The sequence below is a fragment of the Arvicola amphibius genome, chromosome 7 (genome assembly GCF_903992535.2).
Source record: "Arvicola amphibius chromosome 7, mArvAmp1.2, whole genome shotgun sequence".
Lineage (NCBI taxonomy): Eukaryota > Metazoa > Chordata > Mammalia > Rodentia > Cricetidae > Arvicola > Arvicola amphibius.
Genome location: NC_052053.1, coordinates 5380995 through 5406623, shown reverse-complemented (window position 1 = coordinate 5406623; position 25629 = coordinate 5380995). Strand labels below are relative to the sequence as shown.

The 25629-nt window shown below is 41.1% G+C and overlaps 1 protein-coding gene across 1 annotated transcript in view; it reads right to left on the bottom strand.

Annotated features, from left to right (window-relative positions):
• The window catches only part of Pde1a (phosphodiesterase 1A), a 170410-nt gene that overhangs the window by 73239 nt on the left and 71542 nt on the right, over positions 1–25629 (bottom strand). Inside the window, 1 exon segment of the mRNA XM_038336392.1 lies at positions 816–929. Coding sequence (XP_038192320.1) covers positions 816–929 — 114 coding nt within the window.

The following is a 25629-nucleotide window of genomic DNA, read 5'->3' as shown; positions in this document are numbered from 1 at the left end:
CTTTCTCCATCCACCATCAATGCTCTTTGGTACACCAGGAAGCCTCCTCCTCTTCTCTTTTGTCTTTGATCAGACCTATGGATGTGCACAGCTCTGTCTCTGCACAGTCTCTCAGCCCTGAGCTCAGAGGCTCATCTCTTTTCCTTGCGATACTTTTATTTCCTGGTGGGAAAGTCAGGAACCTGCCTCAGTGTTTTCTGAGTGCCAGAAGAAACCAGAGAAACCGCTCCAGTCCCTTGAGTTTACAAACACCTGTGAGGGAGAAGAGATTGGGCCGAGAGCCACTGTGCTGTGTTGACAGCCCTCTTCAAATAAATCTCCCTCTCCAAACCTTCTTCAACTGCCAACTGCGAAGCCAGGCTTAGGGCAAGGGATGCTTGACTAAACCTTGTAAGTCCTCCATTCAGGCTCTAATGAATCCATCTAACGGATCTCACACCCCTTTTCTCATAATACTGAAATATGAGATAGTAGGAGAAACTCTTATATTAGTAAAAACTAGTCTCCCTTGGTATTTAAAAGTCTAAGGACAGTGAAGCTGAAGGAGCAAGAAATTTAATTATTTTGTTAATAAATTTACTGTTTGACTATTTAATTATTTTCAAGTATTTAGACTAAAGTATAATGTTTTTAAAAAAAGAATAATATTCCAGTTAACTAGCTATATAAAAATAAACTCTAAATTTTGATAAGATTTTTGACTTATGTTGCATACTAAGAATTGCTAAATTTTGTTTGTAATATAGGAGGGTCAAAAACGGAGAAGAAGACAGGAGAGGAGCAATGAAGATGAATTCAGAGGAGCTAAGACTCACCTTGTCTCGTCGATATAAACTGCCTCCAGCACGGATGCCGCATATTCGATATTCTTCTTTAGGTCGACGACGTTGACGTCGCCTTTCTCCAGCTGCTTCACTAAGCATCTTAGTCTATGTCCAAAAGGGAGACAAGGAGAGGAAGAGATTTTATAACAAAGTAGATCTAGCTCCATATTAAGTAGACGAACTAAGTAAAACAGTTAACATAGCTACTACTAGTTCATTAAACAGAGATATTTTCATTTTTTGTGTAACTGAAACCAGATTTTATAATATAAGTAATCATTAGAAATGATATTCTCTTCTCAGGACTATTAGAAGTATTAGTATATAGTGTGAGAATCACATTCAAGGTGAATTTTCCTGAAAATTCAAGACAACATGTTCGTAACACTTTCCTAAGATTTTACTTTTAGGACTAGAATGTTGTCTCGGATCATTCTGCTTCTTCAGGGCAGGCTGTGGTATCTTCCGACAGCACCTTGATGGTTGTTTACTGTTCGCAACAAAGAGAAAATGAGCAACTCTGGTCCAGTGCCCCTCTGGTCCAGTGCTTCCCCCCAGGGTACTCTTTCTCTGCACAGGCCCACAGCAATGGGCTGAAATATCAAAATTCAGGAGCAAAAGAAATCTTCTTGACTTCAATCATTTCTATCTGGTATCATGGTGATAAACATTAACCAACACTAGTTCACTGCAATTGTTTTTCCAGCCAAGGTGAATCTGAAAAATATTTTCTCTTGACTTTGCCCACAAGGCCATGAGTTTCACTTTTCAGAAGAATTTTAAAGTGTGATGTGTAGAGGCCCAAAAATGTGAGCCTGTTTCTACCTTGTCTGAAGGTCAGAGAGTTTTAGCTTGTTCAAAATTGTTGACAGCAACCAGGGCTACCCATTCTGACTCAGGATGTGGTTTCTTGGTTCTTTTGACATTAAGTCATTAGCATTCTGTTGTTTAGGCAATGAAGCTACCCTAGACCAAATATCCCAAGGCAGTCATTCCCTACCTCACACCTCCAGTTTCAAAGAAGGAGCAGAAGTATGCTTGCATATACTGACCATCTGTCAAGATGGAGGGGATCTACCTGTCTGAGTATTGAGGTATAAAAGTGTATGGAAAACAAACAGGTGATTTCAGTGTTCCCTGGAACTCCCTTCCGATGCCATCCTATGTTTTGTGTTACTCTACTCGCATCCTCGTCCTCTCTACTATTTTTTCTGATCTCCATGCCCCTACCCTGCTAAGTGGTATTTTTGGCAAAGCTGGTCTCCAACAGTGAACTACAACTAAGAAAGGTCTGGATCCTGATTGACACCGACTGTAAAACGATAAAGATGAATGTTTGAAGACCCTGAATGTGGAGATAATTGTGACGTATCAATACACATCCAATACAGTGAGATGATACAAAAATGACCTGGAGATGAATTTGGCACTTTGGGAATGTCTGTGAATTAAATTGTACAGCACGTTTGTGGAGACACTTCTCTGAGCTGAACTGGGGCCACATTGCTTGTCGAGATCCAATGTTTGTCACTGAACACAGAAGTACGTGCGCCCTTTCTGTGCATGCTGCAGGTAAGCAATGTGACGAGAACTTAGCTATTCCCTAGGTGGCCAGGAAATGTAATTCCATCTTGGTTTAAAGGAGTTGACAGAAAACAATCTACAGTTGAGCCCTAGCTAACATAGGGCATCTTCTATTTTCTGACAGTTTACTTTCGATAATTTCCAATACCAAGCTTTAGAATATCTGAGAACTTCGCAAAAGACAGTTGACATTTCCCCCACCAGAAGAAACACTTTCTCTGTAGAAAATGTCACACCTTTATTAAAACTTATTAAGGAGCTGTGAATTATTACACTTTCATAACGCTAATTTCGTATAATAAGAGACTCGCAGACACATCACAGAATGAGTTATACATAGCAGTAAATGAGTTACACGAGTCGGCAGAGCAAAGCAAAGCCCAGCTTAAGGGAAGAGCAGCTCTAACAAGCAACGTAAGAAGGAAATGGTAAGTCTATCTTGAACACTGGTATACCATCAGAGTTTATGAATCACTGATGATAATGGAACTAACATGAAAAGGATTCCTCATTTATTCACCGAGATGGGACACTGAAGTTGTTTTGATTTTTTTGGCTCTTATGAGTAGTATTGCAATCAACACAGTGCAGAAGTCACTTTCATACACTGACTTTATTTTTATATGTAATTGCTTAGCTATTTCCTCCAAACTCAAAAGCCTCCATTTCTGTATCAAGGAAGGACTTACAGCAACCTAGAAGACTGTGTCATATCTCTAGGTATGTCTCTGTGGGTATTTCTAGTGGAAATTCACTGGGGAAAATTGGACGCAGGGTGGACTGGGGGAAACAGAACGCTGTAGAGTGACAGCATTCTCCTTGCTCTGAGCTGTGGCTGGCCTGCTGTGAGCTGGTTGGCCAAGCGCATCTTCGATGTCATGATGGGCTGAATCCTCAGAAACAGGGAATGGGACAAATCTTTCTCCCTTAAGTCATTTCTGTCAGGTATTGAGATCACACATAGTGAGATGAACACATAGCTAACGCTCTGTCCACCAAGGATGACAGAGAAGCAAGATGGGAGTGGCCTGTGCCGGGCATGGTGGCATGCACCTCTACTTGCAGTACTTGGGGTCTGGACCAGGAGAAAGACCATCAATTCAAGACAAGTCTATGGACACAATTGGATTTCATATGTGTGAAACTAAACTTCATCTTGACGAATCAAATATATAATGAAAGAATCAAAACGAAGAACCCACACATGGAGTAAAGTTCTACAAAACGAGAGAAATGCTTCCTAGAAGGTTACCCCAGGTTGGTTTGCTAGCTCAGATGCTTGAGTGGTTCCCATGGACTCACTCTCTCAGTATCCTGTTATAGGGAGAGCTGCGATGTATGTACAATGAGCATGCCTATCAGAAACGTGAACAAGGTTTATGAGCAAAAATATTTTCCAACAAAAAAGACTGAAAGACATTTAAATTTGGAAATGATTGAGACTCCCCCTTTTTATTTTTCTTGTTTATAAGCACAAAATATTTATCTATTTATCTAATCTGTCTATTTATTGGTTTTTTGAGACAGGGTTTCTCTGTGTCACAGGCTGTCTTGGAACTCACTCTGTAGACCAGGCTGGTCTTGAACTTATAGAAATCCACCTGCCTCTGCCTCCTGAGTGCTGGGATTAAACATATTAAATTTTTAATTTAAAGATATTTAAATTAAATATTAAAATATTTCTATCCTCATATATATTACATGTTTGTTCAGTAAATATATGAGTATAGAAATATTTATGAATAAATTTGAAGACTATGATATAAACACAGATGCAAAATTTTATTCAAGTTCCCAACTCATTAGAAAATTTGGTCATCATCATCACTATTATCATCATTAACTGTTTATGTTCTTTGTTTTTTAAAACTAGGCTACCAAGTATATCTGGGAAAATACCCATCTCATGAAACCTCTGAAGATTTTTGTCCATGCTTAGAAACCAAATTACAGCATTTATTCCTTGCATACACACACTGAAATATCTCCTATTAGTTCTGACCTGAGTCACATATGTAGCAGACATATGAAGAGGCAGACTATTTATCAGTAATAGTGTGTTGGGAACGTGTGTGTGAGTGGCTTACAAGGTCATTAGTGAAGGGATAGCAGGAAGGATAGCAACTGGGGGTGGAAAAGCACAGACAAGACAGGGCAAGGGGAGGAACAGGAAGTGAAGTTCTTGTTTGAAAATGCCGCAATGATACCTAATTCTTTGAAAGATATCAGAATGAAAACAAACACTGACTCAAGTGCAGCAAGGATGACAAAAATGACCCATGAGGTTATTAAAATGTAATTATTAAAATGAGATCATAGAAACATTATGCTAATAAATTTAGCTACTCTGACAAAATCAGCCCTGAGAGACGCAAACTACTAAAGCTCAAGAGGAAATGGATACGACTGGTTTGTGCTAAAATAACTCTTTCCTTGGAACCACAGAGCGGTGTTGGCGTTGTAACTCGGTAGGGATGCTAACGCTCACAGTACCCACGGACACACCAAGCACAGCCTGAAATCACACAGGACTGTCAGGACAAGAAGGTACTCTGTCACTCTCAGGAAGCCCCAATTACCCTGGAATCTAAAACAGCACAAAGCAACAACAAGGGCACCAAAGCCATTTCAGATACTTTCTTCCATGGTGCCATAGTATTGGTGAAAGATGAACCAAGGGCTCTACAGTTCCCTAAAAATTTGTATCACTGAAGAAAAGAAAAAATTGTGAGACCAATAGGTTACTACTGAGATTTGTGAGGACTACGTGCAATAACATTGCATTGTATCTGGGAATTTACTAAGGGATAGATTTTAGTCACTTTTCCGGTCTTAAAAAATGTAACATGTAAGAAGATGGATGTGCTCTTTTTCCTTACTGTAGTGATTGTATCGGTGTATCCTTACACATGTGTGTAAGTAATATGTGTTATACCTGAAATGTGTGTAATAAAACAGCATGACAAAGAATATTAGTCTTAAAATGCATTTAAATATGATTATATGATTATAGTTTCCATTTAAAGGAACAGCATAATCCCATTGACAGGCAGTGTAGTCATCTCTCACTATATATGGAAAATTGAGATTGGGGTTCCTACAGATGCCCAGATTTATGGCTCCTCAAATCTGACATAAGTTAGGATAGTCTTTTCATGTATCCTGTGCAATGCCCCCATGGTCAAAATCACTGAAGGTTGCTTGTTATCCTTAGAGCTGTATGTGTGGTGTGTACGTGGATGCTATGCTGTGTCCTTTAGGGCACAATGACAGAGGGGAGCCTGTGTGTGTCCAGTTCAGATGCATGTTTCCTCATCATTTTCAAAGCACAAGTAATCGAATCAAGAGACGTGGGAACCATGAGCACCAAGCGCCTGCCCGCTGGGATGAGTGGGCTTTTCTATGTCTAAAATTATATCCAACGTTTCCTCTTCTCTAAGAATATGACAAGTTAGTAAAGTATTTATTACTACTTCAAGGGATATTAGTTTATTGTTTTACAGAAATAGACATTGCATAATTCCCGGCATGTAAAAGAAGAATTCCCTTTTAAGTACAGAGATAGTTAGAAAGGCCTTCAAGATCCACTCCTTTCTCCTTGGAGACAAAACAAACAAAATAAAAAAGAAAACTGTACAACCATATAACGCTAAGACAGAACTTAATCATTTACACCTGGTCACTGTTAACAGCTCTGAAACGTTATTGTCTAAATAAATATATCCTAAAGCCTAGTGAACATATTTAAAGCTCTTGTGTCTTGATGAAACAAGAGACTTTCTTCTACTAATGAGTTATTTACTCAAATCAAGGAGACAGGCTAGGAATAGGGAACACTCATTACAGCTGCACCAGAGAGCAGCTTAATGTCTTAAATGCCATTCTCTTGGACGTTAGAGAAGTCATTTAACACTCAGCTCAGCTGGACTTTGTTAAGCATCTCTCTCATTTGTCCCTCCTGTCTCTGTGGCTATCTATTATACTCCTTACACTCGAGTCTGACCTACGGAAAGAGACTAGATGGTAAATCAGAAGCAAGGAGGATGAGAGAAAGGAGAAGGGAAGGAGAGGAGTGGAGGCTTCATGATACTTGTTCATTCTCCCTGGAGGGTCTTCCTCTTCCCCCAGCTCCGTCTCTGTGCCCTCCTTCCCCTCCTCCCTCCTCTCCCCTCCCCCTGCTCCCCTCCTCTCTCCCCTCCTCTTTTATCTCCTCTCCTCATCTCTTCCACAAAGTTCTCTTTCAGACTCTCTCTCTCTCTCTCTCTCTCTCTCTCTCTCTCTCTCTCTCTCTCCTCCCCCATCTTTGTCTGCCTTTAAGTCTTGTAATTATTCCATCTCCTTGCTGCGCTCTTCTTCTTTCTCTGAATTTTATTTATTACTCTTTTGTTCCTTGATACTCCAGGTCTATGGGCATCCCTAAGGTGCCACGCTACTAGTCCAGAGGGATTACATAATTTTGGCTTCATCCGTGAATCCTGTACAAGTGTAGAGACTGTTAGTCACTTCTCACGTTACCTGTGGTGAGTCTGCTTTAGCCTACCATGTACAGCACACTCCATTGGCGCACCATCTTTCCCTCCCTCCAGGGATGGTTAGTGCAGCCCCGTGGTGCCACTGAGAAGATTGTACAGGCAGGAAAGCTGAAGGGGTGTTCTTCCCCTAGTCCAGCCCTCTTCCCCCTCTTCACAGAAAGGAAGAATACTGACTTAGAGAGCTGTTTTCTAGTCTGTCTGTAGTGATTGGCATCCAGCCAACAGCATGGTTAGAAAAGGTAAGAAATCCCATAGAAGGCCTGGGCTGAGCCACCACCTAGGGAATGCTAGACAATCTGGAAATGCTAGAAACCCAGAAGCAAATTGACTCTCTCCCATTGGCGGAGCTGGGTACTGAAATAACAGGAGTTGTTGGGAGGTGCTGATGCAAAATGAACCCGGAAATTCGTGGTATAATTTTTAAATCAAACAAAAAGAAAATAGACAAAAACGGGATTTTTTTAATTTAAAATTCAACATGGCACACTGCTTTTGAAAGGCTTCTGTATTGTTCACCCCGGAAACTTCACTAATAGGACAAGAGAATTGAAACTATAAACTAACAGCAAGGGCAAGGGGCACAGAAGGGAAGGCAAGAGGGGGTTTACCTCACAGCTTTGGGAAACCATGAGGAGTGGGAACTGAGTTGCTGGGAGTTGGATTGACTCGGCCAGGAACCGTCTGGGCAGACAGCGTCAAGAGAGCAATTCTCTAGGTCAGAGGTCGGCCTACGAGCGCGCCTGTGAGGTTGGTTACTGATGGAGGAAGGACCCAGACCGCTATGGGCCACGCTATTGCGTGTAGAGTAGGCCCCGAAGTGTGGGATAGTGAAGAAATAGCTAAAAATACAGAAGAGCATGAGGTGGGGACCTGATAACAGCAGTTTCTTCTTCATGATTTTGGAGCTCTAGAGGCTGTGTGCTCGCAAGGCCCACAAATCCAGGTCTAGCCTCTGAAAATCCAAGGCTAGCCCCGGGTTCTCTTCCTCTGTTCGCTGTACCTCCACTGGCAGAAAAAGCAAAGGAGGTCTTATTAAAAGGTCTCTTTTAGCAAGGCAGATTCCGGTTTACTAGCCCTGGGGCTTCAGATCTACTCATATCCCACAGGCTCCTCCTCCAGATACCATCATCCTGGGAAGTAGGAGGATAAGATGTCACCATCCAGATTTGGGGGCGCTGGAAACAAACCTAGCAAGTGGCTTGGAACATTTAATTAATGCAGAACCACGTACCAGCAAGCTTTAAAAATACACCAGCAGAGAAGGAAAATCTTATAAAAATAGATTTTTAGAGAAACATGCACGCAAAAAAAAAAAAAAAAACTACAGAAAGAAAATCAACATGGAATTTTTCCAATTATAACAGTACACAAGAAAGCCCGATAAACAGAAACATTGCCACGATAGTACCCAAAGCATAGAAGTCTTTCCGTTACACTTGACACTCAGCAAGAAGAAAATTGAGACTTCTAAAGAAGCTCTTGAAAGCCCAGGCTTTCCCCCAGAGATGCAATTCCTAGCATAGGCAGCAGTCCAGCACAGTTTGAAAGGAGAGCAGCATTTACTGTGAAGACCCTGTGAACATTACAAAAAAAGAAAAAAAAATCCAACAACAACAAAAACTTTGACTTCTAATTGAGATCTCTCTCTCTCTCTCTCTCTCTCTCTCTCTCTCTCTCTCTCTCTCTCTCTCTCTCTCTCTCTCTCTCTCTCCATATATGTGTGTGTGTGTGTGTGTGTTTGTGTGTGTGTGTCTGTCTGTCTCTGTCTCTCTCTCCCTCCTGGGTAAGAATATCGCGTCTAGGTATTTACATGTCTGCCCCATTGAAGCCTACGCATGTTACACCCACGAAGCAGTGTTTATGCTCCCCTGGACTTAACTCACTGCAGAGCGGATAACAACGATGCGTGATTGCAGTCTGGTTCCTAGATTGGGTTGTGGTCCTCAACCACTGCAGTTTGCCAGCATCATTTCCTCCACATTACAGACATTGCTCATGGAAACCATCACATCTGCTACACGCCCATCAATAATTCTTCATTCTGAAGACTTTTGTCGTAGACTTCCTTTTCTCCTGGCCCCAAAATGGTAGAGTTGCTCTGTAGCTCTGGAGTACCGTGTCCTCCCTCGGACTGCCCATGTCCACATTCTTTATGGGGCGCCTGTTTCCAGAGACATCGACTTTCTTCTTCCTCAGGTTTCCCTATCTTGGTTCAAAGCTCACATTCTCTAGTACCTTCCAACAAAATGTGCGTAGGACACAAATCCTTGTGTCCCTGAATGCTATTTTTTCCCCTTTCTTTCCATTTGCTTGACGGTTTGTCAGCGTGCTGTGAGCTGGGAAGCATTTTCTCTGAGGATGTAGAAGCGCAGTTACCCTGTGCCGCGGAGTCTTGCATGTGGCGCTGTGTTCCACGGACAGGTAGGTACTGCTTCTCTTCCTGCTCATGCACCGCGTCTCAGGCCGCGAAAGCACCGCTCTCCAATTACTTTTCTTTCGTTCACTTTTATTTTTGTAAAGGACTCTATCACAATTTTAGTCGGGAAGGAGGGTTCAAGGTGGAAAGAAAATAGGTATGTGTGACAGTTCATTATCTTTATGCAGAAAGAAAAAAGTTCATTTCTTGCTACTCGACCATATTAGTAATAATAATAATAATAATAATAATAATAATAATAATAATAAAATACAATGAAGGTTCCAATAGGCAGAAACAATTAAAAATGTGTTTATGAAATATCTAAATAAGTAAATGAAGTATCAATGTTCAAGCAGCTTACAGAGGCAAACAGGCCCTTTGGTACTCAGTAAAGCTATAGATTGTTTATCACCATAGCAAAAAAGAAGGACAGGAGTTTAAGAGGTGAAGAATTACAGCATTATCTGCAATTCAAGGGTAGTTATCCACTTCTGCTCTGGTGACTCAGTCCTCTGATTAGGAACAGTCCCGCAGCTTTTCTTCGCCATCCCCCTGACTCAGCGCAAGACTCTGAAAACCAACAAGCGTGTCTTGCACTCTAGGATGCTTGAGTCACTCTCCTCTGCAGAGCTCAGTGTGACTTTTCCTCTTCATCCGCAGCTGCCGTGTTTTTGAAGGTGTGATACTCCCTCGTGTTCCATAACGCTCGTGGTGACTTTCCTCCTGCAGTTTGGTTTTGCAGTGTCTTATGGGGGAAAAAATCATGCTGAAAATGTCATAATGAGTTCTTAGGGCTCTTTCAAAGAAAATGGCTTTTCAAAGAAATGACTTAACACGCTTGTAGAACCAATGGCTTTGCAATAACTTGAGAGAGATACAATAAAATAACAAAGCCATCTCAAGAAAGCTCTCTGAACGCTCAGTACATAGAAGAGAGGCCAGCCAGCATGCTGATAACCGACCAGTGCCCGGAAGAAGCAGATGCTAAGCACAAACTGCTAAGGCGGGGAAGACACTGCAAACTCAGAGAACATTACTCTCGCCACATGTCTGCACAGCAAGGAAATGCAAGCAATCAGTGGCAGAGACAGACGCTAGGACGGTGAAACTAACGGAGGTCTGCAAGGATCAGGCTTTAAATTTTCCTCTCTTGAGGACGGCTTAGGCTAACGTGCACTAAATATCACTTAGCAACTGGATATTGATGGAAGGGAAAAAATATTTCAGTGCTTCCCACAAACACTCAATTCAGTTCCCAAAACTACAGCCATAAAATGTACAGTTTAGTATTTTTTTTCTTTTTTCTTTTTTTGGTTTTTCAAGACAGGGTTTCTCTGCAGCTTTTTTAGAGCCTGTCCTGGAACTAGCTCTTGTAGACCAGGCTGGTCTCGAACTCACAGAGATCCGCCTGCCTCTGCCTCCCGAGTGCTGGGATTAAAGGCGTGCGCCACCACTGCCCGGCTTACAGTTTAGTATTAAATATATTTGAGAATTTTTAGGAAAACTCTAAAGTTGGGGTAAAGAAAAATCCAAGATATTATCGATATGTGTTTATTCTTCTGAATGGATACACAAGCGTGCATTTGTATACAGTGTGATAATGCCATAGATACAACATAGAATAATCAAATCAGGATATTTGGAATTTCTATCTTCTTAGACATTTGTTATTTTTACATGTTGGGAGCTTTTGAACTCTTTTGGAACACAGATAGTTGTAACCCATTTTGCTGTAAAATGTTAGAACCTACCCCTCCTGCCTCTACTTCTTTGCCCGTTGTTGGACATCTTTTATCTCTCCGTGTCAGGCTTGTTTTACTGGCTGCCATGTCCTTCGATTTTTGCCACACTGTTTCAAAAAACAGGAGGTCTGCTTCTTTATTGCTGAAGAATCCTTCAAGCTTCAGGGGCAGCGGGTTTCTTTTATCAGCTAACTGACCTCTTGGTTGGTTCCCTGTCTGGGTTATTGTGAGGAGTTTTGCAGTGAGCATAGGAGCGCAGGAATTTCTGTGTCAAAAGGCTTTCATTTCCTTCGGATGCATACACAACAGGAGTATAGATGAACCTTGTCATATCTCTGGCTTTCTGAGGCCCCTCATACCGCTTTCCAGCTTTACTTTTTACATTGAAAGCATAAGAGATGTTCTAGAGCATTAAAAACCAGTTTTACCATGAAAGAACTTGGCCATGTTATGCCTAGGGAACTGCTTAGCTGGCTAACTTTGTTGGAACCTGTTCCCTTCTAAAACAGCTTGAGGCTCTGAATGGAATGCCTGCATTGTGCATTTTCCTGCAAGTCAGGACCTATTCCAGAGGAATTTCACTTTTTACATGAAGTGGAAAGAGTTAAATTTTCAGACCAGAACAAAGTACTTTCTCTAATTTATTAAACTGAATTATTCCTATCTACAGTGAAAAGTCTTAGTGTAAAAGTACAGCAAACTTAAATGAAAATTTTTGAGCTATAGTATGCTGTGCACAGTGGTTCATGCTATAGTGTGCTGTACACAGCGGTCCATGTCACCATAGTGCTTGAAAGGAGGGGGGTTAGCATCCAAGGCCGTCCTCAGACACATAGCAAATTCTAAAGCTATATGAGACCCTGTTGGAAAACGAATCCACACCAAAACAAAGACAAACCCCATAGCAATACAAAAGGATCCAAACTCCAGACATCTACACCACAAAAAGACCTTTCTTAACATCTTGTATTTGTTTAAACAGTGTTATTATAGCTCAGCATCTTCAGACATAGATCTAAATTTTTATTCTGTTCCTTCACAATAGCATGCTAGTAATAAAGTTGGTATTAACTGTTCCTACAAACTTTCAGCATGCCTGCCACTGTGCAGGAATACCTCACAATACTGGTATGATATTAATAAATCACACAGTCCTCTAAAACAGACTCTTCATGTTCCCTTTGTCTTCAGAGATTATGTAAATTTTGTTCAGTTCACACAGTGTGTTGTGACTGAGATTGGTCCTTGGATGAGTTGGCTGCAGAGTAACTGCATGTTCCCAGGGTTACAGAAGCTATGACTTGCTGCTTGGAGCTTCCACTGTCTTTATTTTGCTCTTTAACATTGCAAAGAAATGAAATCCCACTCGCTCTGCTTCCTTCTTTCCTCCTCACACCTGCCCTGCACACAATAATGTTCTTTTGATATTAAAACTCATTTTGTAAGCCCAAAAGCAAACTCCTTAAAAATAAAATTTTTCATTTGGATTCGCAACTAAAAGCGTTGATTGTTAAAGTAGACTGAGGCTCCTCAGGAGGCTGTAACTTTCTTTTTTGTTGTTTTTCAAGGCAGGCTTTCTCTGCTTAGCCCTAGCTGTCCTGGAACTTGCTCTGTAGACCAGGCTGGCCTCAAACTCATGGAGATCTGCCTGCCTCTGCCTCCCAGTTGCTGGGATTAAAGGTGTGCACCACCACGGTCCAGAGCACAACAGTCAGAAAATCTGTGCTGTGTTAGATACTGGGAGAAGCAGAATCAGGTTTTTTTGTTTTGTTTTGTTTTTTTTGGATAGAAAGGTGGGTTATACTCTTTCTGATAGCCACACATCCAAGAGTATAGAAGCAACATAGATTTGATTTAAAGATAGGAGAATAGAGAAGGAGATGAATCTGGGAGAAGTTGGGTGATGGGAGTAAATATCAAAATCCTCTATATGAAATTTTCAACGAGCTAATAAAAAACAAAAAATAAATAAAAAGCACATGTTTTTCCTTCCATTCTTCCATGAACACAGAGTGATGCTAGATAAATCGCTCAAAGATTCCTTTGCTGTTCTGGCTCTGCTGTGGTAGCTAGCCCTTGCACTATCACCTTCTTTTTGTTTTAAGTCTTTTAAAAATTGTTTTTATTGAGCTATACATTTTTTCTCTGCTCCCCCTCTTCCTCCCCTTTCCCCATCTACCCTCTCCCATGACCCCCACACTCCCACTTTATTCAGGAGATCTTGTCTTTTTCTTCTTCCTATGTAGACCCATGTATGACCACAACCCCAGAGAACCGAGACATCAAAGAGGATCCCAAGAGAGACACACATGGTACTCTTGCTTTCAATAGCCAGTGCATAATACTCTATCTGAACACTTCCTCTGTGCCAGAATCCACTCTGCCGTATGGGTCCCATAATTCCAATGCCACTTTCACAGAAATACATTTTTAAAAAATCCTAAAATTTACAGAGTATCGTAAGCAGAAGGAATCAAGGTAACCAGGCAAGAAGAACAAAGCTGGAGGCACTGTCCCTTACTCCATACTGTCTGACAAAGAGAGAGTCTCACTGTGGTGCTAGCATAAAATTAGAGACACTGCTCAAAATAACAGAACAGATAGTGGACAATTTGCTCATTCAGTTATTGATTTTTGTCAATGGGGCCAAGAATGCACGATAAGAGAAGGACAATCTTTAAAATAAATGGGACAAGTAGGCACCCCCAAGGAGAGGAATACCAACCGTACCTTCTTTCAGACCGTGTAAAAGCCAAATGGAAGACTGGAAGGCAGACTAGGCAGCTGGGTCTGGAAGTGTTGTTCAGTGTAACACTTATATCTCATGCCCATGCCTTGCCTCCCATCCCCAGTACAACAGAAACAAACAAAAGACTCCCGAAATCTCAAGGCTACTCTGAAAATACAGGAAAATCCACACAACACTGCTTTGGGCCTGTTGGACTGACTTTTTTTTTTCATGACTTAAACAAAATCATACAATTTAAAAAGGAAAAAAAAGAAAAATGAGATTATAACCAACTAATTTATATCACATAACAAAAGGGTATGATGAAGAGAAAACCTATCCAGTAATAGAAACAACTGATGTTCACAATATATACAGAGCTGGGGAAGCAAAATAATAAAACCAACCTGTCTTTTGGTTGATTTTCAAAGGGGTGACTGACCCAAGTGTGCATTCTTCAAATGACATCCAAATTAATCAACAAACATACAGATAAAGAGATTCCCAACAAAGCCAAATACACAGGAAATGAAAACCACAGGAGAAAGCAGTTTACTTCTGCCCCAGTGGCTGCTATGGGAACAATCAAAACTACGGACACTGGTGGCGGGGTGGAGAAAGGAGAACCTGTACAACACTGTTGGGGACATCATTAGTCCAGGCCTGCTGGAACACAGTGTGGGGGTTCCTCAAAGAAAGTCATTATTTCTGAATACTTAATATTAAGGCATTGCTAATCATATTGAACACACAATTTGAACTATAATTGGCATAGGGGAATTGGTTCTTTTTTTTTTCCTGTGGCGGGTCACACTGAGAATACTATTCTGCACAACTTTACCAATTCCAGCCTAAGTCAGCACAAATCACAGCCGCCCTGGAACACTGAGGGAGAACTGTCACACGCAACATGGATAATTCATAAAAGCATGAAAGGTTTTCTTTAAAAACAAATATGGTTGTTTAATAAGTTTTGCAGCTAATTACTTCTCCTTTACTTGAACGAGAGTTCATGGGTTTTATGCAAATCAGCCCTTCTAAACTGCTAAAACGTATATTAAATATTGACATGATAAATAAAACATAGTGCTATAAATATTTGACTAGGAGCGTTGAATGCAACTAGAAGTCACCAGGAAATTTTAAAGTGAATTTCCACATTATGGCAAACTATCAATTAACTAATATTTAGGTAGATAGCATCCTTGTCTTTCATTTTCTACTCAGAAGATTATATAAAATATATAACAATTGAGAAATTAATAAGATAGCAACAGAACAATTGCATTAACTTTAATAAAAAGTGAGGTTTGGCCAAGCTCAGTTATAGTCTTTAAAACAGTAATGACAGCGGAAATTTTTTTTTTTTTTTTTTTTGGTTTTTCGAGACAGGGTTTCTCTGTAGCTTTGGAGCCTGTCCTGGAACTAGCTCTTGTAGACCAGGCTGGTCTCGAACTCACAGAGATCCGCCTGCTTCTGCCTCCCGAGTGCTGGGATTAAAGGCGTGCGCCACCGCCGCCCGGCGCAGAAATTTTTTTAGATAATAAGACTTGGTATTTACTTTACCTTTGACTTTATTTTGTTTGTTATTTTTATTGTTGCTGCTGCTGCTGTTGTGTGTCTGTGATGTGCGTGCACATGCCACAGTGCTACTGTGGAGGTCAAAGGTGCTTGGTGGAGCTGGTTTCTCCTTCCACTTGGGATGGAGCTAAGGTTAAGATGCTCACACAGCAGGCATCTCCTGCTGAGACCCCGGTATTTAAGTTACTGCTATGGCTTACAGCCATAGGTTCTTAGACAAGGTCTCACTCACCGCGTAGCCCAGGGCACTGGGCACCACAATTTGCAGATTATCTTTTCAGTCTATGTATTCATGCATCTCATGTGGATACTGCAAAGTTCAGTATAGAAAATAAATTATGCTGCATTTCTATGGAGGTGCTATTACCTCAGAATACATAATCACATGGGACATGACAGAATTGCAATTCAGCAGCATCAGGCAGTCAAATGATATGCCATTTGTTGCTTCTATACAAGACCAAACCCCCAAACATTCTGATTTCTAATAATGAAATCAAGATCTAAAAAATAATCAAAACTACATATAATAAAACAACAGCTACAATTCAAAACAAAGCAATATGATACCATACAAAACACGGATAAAACAACTTGGTACCCAGGAGACTGGAGACTGGGAGCCAGCTTCCCAGTGAGGAAATCTAGTTATAGTCTAGAATTGGAAGCCTCTATCCGTGGTTCATAAACACTAACAGAAAAATAGCAATGAGAGAAAGTCCATTCAATTTCAATATTAATCAACAACAAAACACCCAAGTTTGATGAGTGGATTGTCAAACAGAAGTATTTTATGACATATACAGCCAGGTCGAAATATGCGCAAGAATGCTGGTGGAGGAAAATATTGAACTATTTTAAGAGTGTTCCTATAATACATATATTGAGAGTGGAGTAACTGTCCATGACTGATGTAAGTAGCTTGAAGACGGTGGAGAAGTTGCCCAGCAACTCCACCAACAGCTAAAACTGCATTCGAATGTCTAGAGAAAGCAATTTTAAAAGTAAGAGGGAGAGAATGCCCAGAGGGGCATGCTGAGACTGAAAAGGAAGGGTGACTGGCTCACTGTCCCACACTTAATACCTCACCAGACACTACAAGTCTCTTGAATCCTCAGCTCTTTGCATTGGGCTAAACTCATCACATAAAGAATAGATTCCCACTGCCAACTTCATTGTTAACCATCCTTGTTAAGCTTGTAGGAGACTTCACAAGAGGCTCCCCAGAAAATCAGGATGAATAAAGTGGCTTAAAATCTTCGTCTCTTTTCCAAATTATATCGCAGAAGATTATTACACATTACACTTTACTTCCAAAGTTGCTAAATGGACCACACATGTTGAAACAATTAAAACCTCTCTGAGTCGAGATTATTATCAATTGTGGGAAACCAGAAGTAAAATGTGGAGATTTACCTCATTTCTACCATGTTTTTCTTAGTGCTCTATAGGAAACAATCTGCCAGATTTCTGCTGGGTTGCAGCACTCATTAAAAACAGTGAGCGATGGCCTTTTTCCTCCTCCAGGACTCCAAGGATGGACGTGTTTTCATCGTCCCTCCTTTGACGAGCCTATGTTTAAGTTTGAGAGGCTTATGTTTTGGTTTCATCTCGCTTCCAAATAATAAATTTCTGGCCTGGAATTTAGACAAGTTTAGTTATGCAATGCATCTGAATACCCAAGTTAAGAGTATTTCCAAGGCTTGCCAGATGTTCGCTCTCTCGCGCATTTAAACCTTGTGACACTTTGCAGTGATGTGTAGCTCCAGAGTCGTTTCAAATATTTATGCTCATTCTTAAGAAAGCAAATGTTCTTCGGACATTTCTCACATGTTGTAAGAAAGGAAATCATTGTTTGATATGAGTCACGATTATTAAGCAACAACCTTGTAAAGAGAGTTTTGGTCTCCACAATGCTACATCACATACACAAGAGTTCCATTAGTTCGTGGAGGTATTGTGTTAGCACACCTGAAGAGAACTAGAACAGAATGAGACAGGGACAGAGAGGGGTGTCAATGGCTTACTATTCAGTAAATGTAAGCATTTGTAACTTTATATAGCATTGCCTGGGTTTTATTTTAACATATAATAGGATTATTTAACTCTACAGATATACCTGATTATTGCCAATCCGTGAACTAAGACTAAGTAAAACTAAGTAGAAATCCCAGCCACATTGCAGCCAGTCAGCCACACTGCAGCCAGTCAGTCAGCCACACTGCAGCCAGTCAGCCACACTGCAGCCAGTCAGCCACACTGCAGCCAGTCAGCTACACTGCAGCCAGTCAGCCACACTGCAGCCAGTCAGCCACACTGCAGCCAGTCAGCCACACTGCAGCCAGTCAGCCACACTGCAGCCAGTCAGCTACACTGTAGTCAGTCAGTCAGCCACACTGCAGCCAGTCAGCCACACTGCAGCCAGTCAGTCAGCCACACTGCAGCCAGTCAGCCACACTGCAGCCAGTCAGCCACACTGCAGCCAGTCAGTCAGCCACACTGCAGCCAGTCAGCCACACTGCAGCCAGTCAGCCACACTGCAGCCAGTCAGTCAGCCACACTGCAGCCAGTCAGTCAGCCACACTGCAGCCAGTCAGCCACACTGCAGCCAGTCAGTCACACTGCAGCCAGTCAGTCAGCCACACTGCAGCCAGTCAGTCAGCCACACTGCAGCCAGTCAGCCACACTGCAGCCAGTCAGCCACACTGCAGCCAGTCAGCCACACTGCAGCCAGTCAGCCACACTGTAGTCAGTCAGTCAGCCACACTGCAGCCAGTCAGCTACACTGTAGTCAGTCAGCCACACTGCAGCCAGTCAGCCACACTGCAGCCAGTCAGTCACACTGCAGCCAGTCAGCCACACTGCAGCCAGTCAGTCAGCCACACTGCAGCCAGTCAGCTACACTGTAGTCAGTCAGGCTGGGGCTCCAACACCTGAGCTTTCTTCCTCACTTTATTTCTATTCAACCAGTTTCTCAAACTTAAAAAGCCTTCTTCTGCATTTCACAAAAAAAAAAAAATCTGCGCGGGATAATCTTTCTGTAGACTATTATGATGTGTCTCCGCTTAAGGTGCCTTCTTATTGGTTTGATAAAGAGCTGAATGGCCAATAACATAGGTAGGAAAGGTTAGGCAGGAATTCTGGGCAGAGAGAGGACCTCAGGGGGATGAATCTAGGCACATGGCAGACACCAGGAAGACACATACGAATTGGGACATACATTATGAAGGGGCGGTAACAAGCCATTTAGCAGAATGCAGATTAATATAAATATGTTCATGTAAGTGTTATGGAATTTCAATCCATTGAGTCAGTGACCTTTGGGACAGCAAGCTCTGGACATGGTCTTGTCTGCACACCTGACTGCTTAAAGCCTGAAAGGGAGGAGTCATGCACTCTCTCCCTTTCTCACTCAGGTTGGACCTCAGCTCCCCTGGGCAGACCAGCAGGACACAGCAGCTGGATTGCAGCAGCTTCTCATCTTTACTGTTGAGTGTTTATCCCAATTTTATACCTAAATAAATTCTTGAGACTTTTTATCAAACTCACATGGCTTCACATAACCTGTAAGTTATAAGAGCTAGTTGGGAATGAGCCTAAGCTAAGGCCAAGCTTTCATAATCAATGAGAAGTCCCCAAGTCATTATTAGTGGGCTGGTGATCCCAGAAAGGAAGTCGAACAAGGAAGACTCACCACACCCATCTTTTTTAGCAGATCTAATGTGTCCTTTAAAGTTGATCACCAGGATCTATGTATTTTCAACAATCAGTGCCTTCAGTTTCCATAGTTTTTAGTATAAATCAGGTTTTCACTCCCAAACACAAGACTACAGAGTAAATGATGTTTTCCACCTCACACACTCCTTTCCCTTTGGTTCTACTGAAGGTCACTGCAGCACACCATGCCTGGCCTAAGCTGTCTACAACTGCTGCACAAGGAGAAGCAATCCCTGCTGCTTGCCTTCTTTGCTGCTCTCTGTTTTAAAAGATTGATATATACATACATACATATATATACATATATACATATATAGAAAGCATTCGTATGAGGTGGCAAGGCTCTTTAACAGAAGATTAAATGGCGGAGTAGCAGTGTGCTGGTTTCATGTGCTCTATGGAGCTGTTTATCTTGATGCCCATAAGGCAATCGTATGAACGCTGAGAACCTCCTCTACAGATATAGGCTGCTGCCAAATGCTTGCTCCAGTGTCTCAGACACTCCAGGAGAAAACTACATAGCAGTATAGAAGTATAGTGACTTCTAAACTGTGCAGAATATTAGTGGCCCTTATTTTCTCTGGTCACCCAACTCTATGCAGCAGGATATAAACCCTCCTGTCTTCCTCTTCTGTCATCTTTAAGAACGCTCCTGTGTTTCAATACGTCAGCACTCAGCATGGACTGTTCACTGTCCTGTCTTCCTAGTCGCCCTCCCTGTGTTTATATGCACACGCTGAGAGCAACTTTGGAAAGAAAAGTTTTCTTCGCATTCATTACACTGCCCTCTCTCCTTTTATCCTTCCTTCCTTTACATCGTTAGAGAGCCAGACTGTATCTCATTGTATGATTTTCCTACTTTGGTAATCTTTGGTGAGTTACAGAAAATCGTAGAATATGCTTCATACCTTGGTTTCTGTAAGGGGCTCTCAAAACCATAGAAGAACTCTGTGAAGTGAGAAGAAAGCCTGACACTATCTAATCTTTATATAACTTCAACATCTGGAAGCTGCCTGTATCTCAGCACTGATGGGGCAGGGAGGCTGTAAAATGAAACTCGGCATGGCCCAAAGCTTGTCAATAAGCACATTCAATAAAATACCCAATTCTGCTCTACCTGGTCTCTATTGGTGTTATTAAGAGATCGACATTAACTACAACATTGATGAGAAGAGTTCTAATAATCAGAGGAATTCTAATTTCTGTAACAAATCCCTCTGAAATCCTAATTTAACCTTCACTTTTCTGGGCTTAAGTTAAACGACAAATTAAAAATGTTCATTAGGGCACTACACTTATTTTTATATTTCAGATTTCTGCTATTTGTAGAAACTGCAGCTTTATTTTTCTCCTAAATTTCCTACTTCACTTAGTCAGGTGCTCATGCAACAACCTTAGGGTTGCCAACATATTCTCTCTGAGAACTCAAAGGGACAGCAGGAACGAAAACCCACAGTCAAGGCTCCAAGGCTCCTTCCCTCTCCTGGGAGCTGAGGCATCGGGATCTGTACAACTGTTACTTTGAAGCTGCCAGAATGACTTCAGCTCCTGCTGACAAGCACAGCAACCCACTCAGGAAACCAAAAGCTCTAGATCCTCCAGGAACTGGAAGCACAGGGGAAAAAGAATCATACTGTCCAGTCGGCCTGCAATGGGATCGTTTTCTTTAGTGTTAGATGTTCTGAATACCGTTCAGTCTTTGCAAGATGGTGAGCAATTCTCCATTTCTCCAAATCTTTCTTCCTTAGAATAGTATGCCAGTGTTCAGCCTTCTCTTGGTAGACTGAGCTGATAGACGGCGCCTTATTACCAGACAGTGATCCTATCCACTATGACCTAAGGTCAGTCGACAGTTATTCTTTGGAGTAATATATACTATCCCAGGGTTCTCCTGTCCCTCAAGTTGGCAGGCTTCGATGCTTCTCATGCATTTTTTTATTTAAAGGGCTCTGGCTTCCTTTCTCAACGTTTTATAAGCTCTCCTCATAGCAACAGAGCAAATCTGAAGATTTTCATTCTACATCAACGTGGCGTTATGAAACTTAGTATTCTGCAGCCATGTGGGAGAGGTGTGGTGGTGTGTAGTTACTATTTCAACACACCCACATGCATTTATATTTATGTAATTTTTCTGAAGTTAACTTGTATATAAAATGTCTAGTTCACAAGAGTTTTTGAGTACATTTTCTGTTCTGGGCACTGTACAAAATAACAAGTTTCAATAATTAAAGGAAAGAAGAAAAATGTGCTGAATTTTCTATGTGTGGATCTAAACTGAGGGGACAAAAACCACAGAGAAGTTAATAACTGCTACTTCAACAGACTAAAACTACATTTTACATTTTAACCACATTGCTAAAAACACCATTCTTTTTTTTAATTTATAGAATAATACATGAATCTTCCTAATGAGTTTACTGATTCCTCCTCTTGGACTTGGTTCTAGCTATGCCCTCTAAGCACCTGAAGCTACAACAAGCAGAGTTAATCTATAGTAGAATTCTCTACACCTGGATATTGACCTCTTTAAACTCCAAGTGATTATCATATCTGAAAGAAGAGTTTCGTGATTGAGAGCTAGACAGTATTTTGAATTTCTTTGAGTTTTATCACTCAAAGGTTCTAGACCAGCAGTCTTCAACCTGCAAGTTGAAGCCTCATTGTTAAACCACTGTCTCCAAAAACATTTACATTATGATTCATAACAATAGCAAAACTGCAGTTATGAAGTATCAACACTAATAATTTAATGATCGGGGGTTACCACAACATGAGTAACTGTATTAAAGGGTTGCAGCATTAGGAAGGTTGAGAACCACTGTACTAGACAATGATGTTTTAACTCTGGCTTTATAGTTTCAAGTTAATTATCTTCAGAAGTAGAATATGCTGCCATGAACTTTGAAAGTGAAAACTCCAAAATCATGTTGTGGTTTTAAATTCCTCCGGTACTTGTATGATCTTAAGCAAATTAGGCTTTTATGCTAAACCTAAATCATGTCTATTGTAGAAGAAGTTATGAATTAACATCAAAAATGCTACTATATTCAATATGGCATGGAAGTACCTTAATATGATATTGTTAATGCAGTAGGCTCTACAATCACAGAATTTAGTTTCCTGAAATTTAGCAGCTTGTTTTATTCTTCCATAAGGCAAAATCCGTTCTAGTAGGATATGAGGCATGGATGAAGTCTCAAGAGAATGTGTGCTATTGACATGACCACAGTCATGTCAAAGACCCAATACCTCAGACCCATGGGAATGACAAGACCTTCCCTGGGTCAGGCTTAGAAGAATGATCAAGTCTTCTCTCGGTCTTAATGTGTATTTTAATGGGTGATTGTCCTTTAGCTAAAACCAGCAAGTGCTGAAAGAATCCTGTGAAACCTCCTTGTCTGGATGCTGGCATTGTAAGTAGAAACTATCAACCACACCTTTCTTCTCCCACATGACCGCAGCCTAGGATTGCTCCCCCCAAAGACCTCCCGCCCAGATTAGCTGATGCAGCTCTTCTTCCTTCATAGGCTTGTAATAGGATTCTGTAGATAACACACACACACTGTGTCTCTAGGTTGGTGTTTGCCTGTCTCCAATAAAAGCATATGGTCCACGCGAGCCAAACTCTTTTCTATACATGTCTGCCATTTCTTCCTTCCAGGTCACCCCAGTCAGGTCAATCCCAAAGCCATGCATGCAGGCCACAACAGTCAAGGGATATGACTGACCAACAGTTCTGATTTGTATCTAGATAGACTTCTCACTTGAGATGCTCAGAATACTTTTCAAAGTTTACCGTGGCATTGGCTGAACACTTCAGCAAAGCTGAACAGCCAAAACTATAGAGTTGATATGAGAGGAGAAACTGTAATAAGAAACAGTAGAGAAATAAAGTACCTTCTCAAGAATCAATGTATGACTACGTCTGGCGATTGTGTCGGTCTCAGCTCTTTGAAAATAATACCACAGCTATGAGACTAAGCAGGATTTTAGACTTAGTTTCTTCAAAGAGAGTTAGAAAGGCATGCCCACATCTAAACTCAATATTTTAGCCGGGCGGTGGTGGCGCACGCCTTTAATCCCAGCACTCGGGAGGCAGAGGCAGGCGGATCTCTGTGAGTTCGAGACCAGCCTGGTCTACAAGAGCTAGTTCCAGGACAGGCTCCAAAGCCACAGAGAAACCCTGTCTCGAAAAACCAAAAAAAATAAAAAAATAAAAAAAAATAAACTCAATATTTTATATCATTGTGTAACATAGTTATTCTTAATTCATGAAAAGCTGATTTTTCTGCTTTATCACAAATGTTATTTTAATCTTATGAGTTTCACAAACAAATGTAAGAGAAATGACTTTATAAAAGTCTTTGTTCCTGCAAGCAAGTTAAAGCAGAGAAAAGCAAGGGCATTCCAAGGAGAGAAGGGAAATATTTTCCAAAGAACAACAACTGTACTCAATTTCTCTTTTCTGTGATGATATTTCAACTGGAATGTATATTAAACAACACAGGTTAGGGTATCAAAAAAATTAAATCCAGCAAATAAACAAAAAAACACTTACTTTACATCTCCCATCCCCCACCCCCCAAGAAATTTTTAATGAAAAACAGATTCGGTCACAAAGTAATAAAGAGAAATTCTTTACAAGAACTTGTAAGAAGTGATATAATAATGAACATCTTTGTGAAAGAGATTATAAAAATATGGACAGAACAAAGCAGCAATAATAGTCACAAAAAAAATTCAAAAACAGCACAAAGAATTGCAATGAAACGTGACTACCCTTGCCTTAAGTCTAACACTTAGAAAACAATTTCTTTCCAATCTGGGGACAATAAATAAATAAATTAAAGTCTGAAGTGCTCATCCTCATCGGCTGAAAAGTCTGTTTATAACGGGAGCTTAACGAATCCCTGGAGAAGTGGGCTCTTCCATCACTAGAGATGGAAGGCATCCCTTGCAGACAAAGTGGATGGTCCAGCAAGTGCAGCATCTCAGGATTAAGGGAGTGGCCCTCTGATGCACCTTGCATCTTTGTCAGGATGACACAGGCCTCGAAACCCTGCCTGGTGAAACAGACTAACTGTCCTGGGTGGCAGACCTGAACACAGATACACGCCCTCTCTTACAAGGTTGCTTCCCAGCCTTCTTGAGCAGCCAGCAGGACTCTCAGCTGCGGTATAGATTCTCTAGTGAGCCAGCTCTCACCACAATCACCAGGGAAGACATGCCTGTTTTAAGACACTGCATGAGAACAGAAGACAGAAACATAAATGTCAGGAGAGCTATCTGCTGCTCATCTCTTAGGATGCTGACAGAATAAAAAATATTCATTGCCTGATCACAGGCTTATTTCATTTGATTACTTGTGTATTGTTTTTGGGGGAGATAGAATAAGAAATGTAATTTTAGTTTTATTTATTTTACAGGATAACTCTAACAGTTCTGTCTCAGGAATCAGAGAACAGAATCTCTCAACCCACATTCACCACATCAGAACCTTGGTGTCATCAGGCTAATCAAAGACTCCTGCTTGGGGCCACACTAATAATCAATGGGCACGGTTATAGGCATATTTTAAAGTTCTACTGATGCTGAAATGTGAAAATGAAACATATAAAATAATTGTAATGTTTAGAAGATTCCAAAATATCATAATAATGTGCTTGTTACAATAGCCCATGTATGAGAAATTAAAGTCCTCTTTTGTAATATAAAGAATTAGACTTCCTAACTAATGTAAACATATAGTATTTATTTGGTATTGCTATTGCTTCTTGCATGAACTTCTATACGACTACAGCAGCATAAATTGCTATCCTTTGGTTTCCTGTTTCAGCAAGACACTCAACCCCTCTCAGAACCCCTTTTGAGCTGCTCTTTATACAAATCTCCCCAATCCCCCAGCATGAGCTTCTGGTCCTCTCCATCCTCCATCTATTGCATGGTTGACTACCATCCCACAGCATGAATGCCTGTTTACTGCACAGTTGACTACCTTCTGTGAAGAGCAAGGTCAGCTGACATTTTTCATTTGGGGTAGCGGGGGTAGGGGGTCAGTCTGCAGCAGTAGGTTCAGCAAACATCTCAGTGTTTATTTTGGGCCAACTTCTTTCACAGAGGTTATCAAAACACAGTCTGAGGTAGACCCTACATATCCTGTAACTTAGAAAGGTCCAATGACTTCTTTTGGGTCAACAGACTGTTATTGATGAAAGTCAATCCAAGATTTTGAGGTCAGTACAGCCAGAACAGTGTTTTGGAAGACTCTGAATTTAAGAGTAAGGGGATAAAGTCAGATGAACATGGTCACTAACATGGCAGGGAAGTGACATAAAGGCAGACCCAGATAAAGGAATTATTTCCAGAAGGAGGAAACTTCAGTCCCCTGAATAATAAAAAAAAAAGTTCTTATACACAGCCTAAAATGATTGCTGGATTCAGGAGCACAAGCCCACTGAAGGCTGATGGGATGCTTTAGAGCAGATCTGGGGGTGAATGCAGA